General features: G+C 35.0%; 2 protein-coding genes across 2 annotated transcripts in view; one reads left to right on the forward strand and one right to left on the reverse strand.

The window, feature by feature from the left end:
* LOC104813199 (lysine histidine transporter-like 8) overlaps positions 1-1,284 on the forward strand; it is a 3,782-nt gene extending 2,498 nt beyond the window's left edge. Inside the window, exons 4-6 of the mRNA XM_010540754.1 lie at positions 1-375; positions 470-601; positions 687-1,284. The exon at positions 1-375 is cut by the window's left edge and continues 1 nt beyond it. Of these exons, the coding sequence (XP_010539056.1) occupies positions 1-375; positions 470-601; positions 687-1,172 (993 nt within the window). The 3' untranslated portion in view covers positions 1,173-1,284. The remainder of the gene's footprint in view (positions 376-469; positions 602-686) is intronic.
* Positions 1,285-5,396: 4,112 nt separating this feature from the next.
* Positions 5,397-5,919, reverse strand: part of LOC104813385 (dof zinc finger protein DOF1.6) — an 864-nt gene continuing 341 nt past the window's right edge. Inside the window, exon 2 of the mRNA XM_010540943.1 lies at positions 5,397-5,743. Within this exon, the coding sequence (XP_010539245.1) occupies positions 5,397-5,743 (347 nt within the window). The remainder of the gene's footprint in view (positions 5,744-5,919) is intronic.

Consider the following 5,919-nt stretch of genomic DNA (forward strand, 5'->3'; position numbering starts at 1 on the left):
GGAACTGCAACTGCCTTGATTCTTATCGGCGGAGAGACGATGAAACTGTTCTTCCAAATAGTTTGCGGGCCACTCTGTACGTCTAACCCTTTAACGACGGTGGAATGGTACTTGGTGTTTACGTCACTCTGCATCGTCCTCTCTCAGCTCCCGAACCTCAATTCAATAGCTGGACTCTCCTTGATCGGAGCCGTGACCGCGATAACTTACTCAACGATGGTTTGGGTTCTCTCTGTGAGCCAACCGAGGCCGCCCTCCATCTCGTACGAGCCTCTTTCTTTACCTTCTGCTTCTGCTTCACTCTTCTCGGTTCTTAACGCCCTCGGTATCGTAGCTTTCGCCTTCAGAGGCCACAACCTGGTCTTGGAAATTCAGGTAAAAAGGCATTGATTGTTCTTCTTGTGTTGTATATGATGAATGATCTTTGCTTGCCTAATATTAACCGGTGATGGGTTTTGGAAACGGTTAGGCGACAATGCCATCGACGTTCAAGCATCCTGCTCACGTACCGATGTGGAAAGGAGCCAAAGTTGCGTACATTTTCATCGCGTTGTGCCTCTTCCCCATAGCTATCGGCGGCTTTTGGGCGTACGGGAATCTTGTAAGTGCCGTACCTTGTCAATCGCCCTCTTTTCCGTCCTTCTCTAATCAGCCCGGCTTACACATTCATGTACGTTTGCGTGTAGATGCCCTCGGGAGGTATGCTCACCGCCCTGTACGCCTTCCACATCCACGACATCCCGAGAGGCCTCCTGGCGATGGCGTTTCTGCTGGTCGTGTTCAACTGCCTAAGCAGCTTTCAGATATACTCAATGCCAGCGTTCGACAGCTTTGAGGCGGGGTACACCAGCAGGACGAACCGGCCGTGCTCGATATGGGTGAGGTCGGGATTCCGAGTCTTTTACGGGTTCGTGTCGTTCTTCATCGGGGTAGCCCTCCCGTTCCTCTCGAGCCTAGCGGGGCTGCTCGGGGGGCTCACCCTGCCGGTGACGTTCGCGTACCCGTGCTTCATGTGGGCCCTGATAAAGAGACCGGCGAAATACAGCTTCAACTGGTACTTCCACTGGGGATTGGGATGGCTGGGGGTTGGATTCAGCCTTGCGTTCTCCATCGGTGGCATTTGGAGTATGGTTACTAACGGACTCAAGCTCAAGTTCTTCAAGCCAAGCTAATCATCTCACAGTTTTTGAGTCTGGGGATTTGTATTTGTGTTCGTTGGGTTGTAAGAGATCTTTCTAATGTTTTGTTTGCTACTGAGTTGAATTTAGAGTCGTGTTTCTTTTTTTTTTTTTTTGGGGGTTAAACTTGTGTTTTTTTTTTTTTTGGAATATGAATTTTTTTTTTGAGACACTGTTCTTTTGAGGAACTTGGGCATATATATATATATATATATATATATATTGTTCAATGAATGTGTCACTGTATGGTAGAGTTTTTTACATCATAGTGTTGGGGTTTAGAGAGATAAATATTATTTTTACTTTTTTCTTGTATCTGAGATATGAGTAAGGTGATGATGGGTAACAAATTAAAATAATCCCAGAAAAATTTTAATATCTATTTGAATTTGGCTAATTAGATTCGAAATCTATTTTCATGGGTTGAAGCGTAACAATAGAAATTTTCAAATTCGATATCAAATCAGATTTTTAAAGAGAATTTACTAATATCAACATCTTTAAAGTGCATCAAAATGATCGAAAAAACTAACCGATAGTAATTAAGATTCTGATGACAATACTCTTATAGTAAAAAGAGTTCGAAAAAACTCTAGTATATTAAAAAAAATATAAAAAAAATATATATTGATATACAATTTTTACTTTTGGTATGAAGAAAGTTCCACGTGTCCATGTGGGATTCGATCATGAGGCGAAAATTTATTTAAAAGTTCTATTTATATTTTAAAAATCTATTGAATTAACATGAAACTTATTAATACTGTTGCCATATTTACACAATATTTTCATGGCAACTACACTATTAGCCATAAAACTTTGACTTAAAGTAGATTAAACTATCCCATGACAGCTTTAATTTGTACATGGTGTGGTGTGGTTCTATTTTTTTTTTTCATTTTTAAATATAAGTGTGTGTATATATATATATATATGTGTGCAATTAAAAATGTTTTTTTTTAATGATAATGACATTAAAAAAAATAGAAAAACGAGAGGAATAGAAAGTGTTATTGTAGCCAGGAATGAGCTAGAGAGAAATCAGAGCACACATGCTCAAAAGTAATGATGCGAGAAGCCAAAATTGGGCCATGCCATTATAGTTGTGTAATTATTCATAAAGATAAAATGTTGGGTGGTTGACCATTATAAACATGACCTTAGGATTACATATAAAAATAAAAATCAAATTTAATTTTTTTTTGGAATTCCTCATTATAACCATCCTCAATATCTCATGATGGCATTGAACTTGACTATTATAGGTCAATCACACCCACTTCCTATGTTTATTTTACATTCCTTTGGAGGCTAAAGACTACCTACCTCCTCAGCTTTTCAAATATATCAAATTTAATTTAATTTCATTTCATTCCCTATGATTTACTTCCAATACGAAGTTGGAAAAGCAAATCAATTGATCGATAATAAAAAAACCCTTTATAATATATAAAAGATTCAAATCGAATTCGATATAATATTTTTCTTGTATATTTCATTTAGTGGAAAATATCGGATATATATGTGTGTGCAAATGGTACAAAATCAATTTAAACTAACGATCGTATTGTCTAATATATTTCGTAAAATACAAACGATCAATCAGCGTCTCAAAACACATTTGAATCAAACCAAATCATTACAACTATAGTATAATATAAATAAATCATTAAATGTTACATATATATATATTAATTAAACCGAATATAATCCTTAAATAATATCAATAAACAGCTAAAAATGATTTATAAAGAAAAAGAAAATGGAAATGCATGATTGCTAACAGAGCGGGCAGGCACGGAGCGATTTGGGGGAATTAACTTTGAATTCTTCATCATTCTCCTTCCTAATTTCATAATTTTGTTTCTTTATTTTAGGTTATTATTATTATTATTATTATTCCGATTTCCCAATTCTAATATATTTTTGTAGTATTTTCCTGTATCACTATATTCCGGTTATGACATATATATATATATATATATAACACTGTTTTGGGTTTATGTTTGCGTTTGAAATGCCATGACAAGCAAGACGCATGTTAAGTTTCCCGATTAATAGGATTGGGTAAAATATATTTGAAAATCGGATATATGATCCGATCTGAGAATATATTCGATTTTTATTTATATTGATGAATCGTATTTAGATAAATTATAGACGTTCGGTTTTTTATATTTAATTATGGTTATATTTTATTCAATTCGATTCAACTATTCGATTAACTGATTATTTTTATTAAAAAAAATGAGTTTTTTATTAATAAAAAATGAATATGAATTAAATCAAATTGAAATAAAACCGAATACAACCGATTCAAAGTTAATATAAAACCGAATAGTTATAGTTTTTATACAATCGAAAACTTATTCTATCGTCGAGAATACGGTACAACATGGGATTTGTAAAACTAATTCGATATAATAGAAGAAATATGTGTATATATATAACCAACGAATCAGAGACACTCAGTGCATGAGATTTGGTGGCTGAATGACTACAAGGAGTATTTCTCAAAGCCAATATGTATTAAAATTCCGTACACACCCAAACGAATAATAAGAAGAGATGCATACAATACACCCAAATCAATTTCCAATGGACCACCATTACCCTCACTCATATCGGTAAACGAATTTTAATGTTATTGCGGATGAAGACGGACCTTTCATAGTTTTTTATTGCATAGATAAACATACACTCATTTTTCCATAGCAAATACATATATATTTTAAAAAAACCTATATACAAATATATATATATATTTTTTAAACTGTTACGAAACTCCCGTTAAGATAGTGAAACATTAAACAATGATAAAAGAAAATTTAAATATTTTGAAAATAGTATTAATGAACTAATAACAGCTAACATATTGATATTCTACAATTTTAGATAAAAATGATATATTTTAACGAAATTACTGTTTTTACAATAGTTGGGTAATATTTTAAAAGTTTATATGTTTATATAAATTTGTAAATAATTAATGTGTTTATGTAGAAAAATCTCCATTATTTACGAAATTTTGATACTTTTAACTTTTTAAGTGTTAAGAAAAAATTACGTGGTGATCGAGTTTAAATTCGTATTCCCAAACGTTTTAATGTTGGCAATATAATTTTCTATTTTAAATTGTATGTATTTTCGTTCCATTCCAATGATACAGATTTCCCCGGAATTTCCCGACATAGTCACAATATGGCACTTATATTCACGATAAACATGTTTCCAAAACGCTTAGGACATCATTATCACCATGAAACGCTTTTGTCTTCACGAGATATCTATTACTACAACAAACTATTTTTTAATTATAAATGATATTCTTGTATTCTCCGTAGGTCTCTAATGGCTCATTTTCTCCGCAAATAATAATAATAATAGAAATATTTTAGAACAATTTCGAAAATAATTGGAATTAACTTTTATTTTTCAATCATGGGTAGTTAAACAATTGGAGCTATATTTTAGTTTTTAGGAGTGATTAATTATTGTTGCATAATGTTAGATTACTAAGGATTTGTTGAAAAACAAAACACAATAAGATATCATTTATATAATTCTTACGAATTAGTAGAATGAAATAAATAAATAAAAATCTAACTCATACACTAGAAGATGGTGGTCTAGTTAACCTCCTGGTAAAAAAAAAAAAACAACTGTGAGCACATTTCAGTTTTTTTTTTTTGTTAAACAATTTTTTACTGTTTATTTTTATAGGGTCTTGGAAATAATAATCCAATTTGTATAAAGAGATAATGTACTTCGGTTTACACAATTTCAACATATTAATAGGTATTTATCTATTAAAATGTCTAATGGAATAGTAAAATCCAAAAGTAAAAATTGTATTAGACGTATAATAATATTAATTCTTGAAATTTCAAGATGCAGCTCATATCGTAGCGATTTTGTTGTGATGAATCTGATTCACATTTCGCATATTTCCTTCGTATTTCGATCAATATGTTCGTCGCAGGCACAGGATATTTACAGAACACCATTGTTGTAACTTTGAAGAAGGAAAAAAGACACAGCACACTAATTACATCATAAGAAGACAAAAAAAAAAAACCAAAGTATCAGAGGAACAAAAAAAAAAACTGATGAAACAGAGAGAGACGATATGACAGAGCAAGAAGACAAAGACAAAACAGAGATACCCAGAAACTATATAAAAAAAAAAACTAGAGAAAAAAAAATGGTTTCATAGTTTCACTTGACATTGTTGCCGTGCATGGAGATCTCAAGACCAGGCCACACGAAACTGTCCCCACCGTTAACTTCCATCTCACCCACCTGCCACGTGTCTCCGCCGCTGCTACCAACCGTCGCCGGAACCGTTGGTCCTCCGCCCCCGAAATAACCCGGATACCCAATACCCATTTCCTCAAACCCGTATCCGAACCCGTGCCCGAGCCCGGTTCCGCTCCCCAACGCCAAAAACGTCCCGTCGTTGCTTTGCCCACTCAACAGAGACGCGAAGCTTCCATACCCTGAGACGAAATCTCCGTCTTTCGCCTCCACCGCCACGTCACCGGGTCCAGGTCCGAGTCCAGGAACTGGTTCGGGTCCATGGGTTGTCGTGGTGGTGGTGAAAATAGAGGAAGAACAGGACGAGGACGACGAAGACGAGGTCGCCGCAGCGGTTGCGGTTGCGACGGAGGAGCGAGCGCGTTTGGCGGCGGCGGAGGATTTCCGGGAACCCCCGCCGACGGGGACGTCGCGGGGGGGGGCG

Source organism: Tarenaya hassleriana, unplaced genomic scaffold (genome assembly GCF_000463585.1).
Source record: "Tarenaya hassleriana unplaced genomic scaffold, ASM46358v1 Cleome2, whole genome shotgun sequence".
Lineage (NCBI taxonomy): Eukaryota > Viridiplantae > Streptophyta > Magnoliopsida > Brassicales > Cleomaceae > Tarenaya > Tarenaya hassleriana.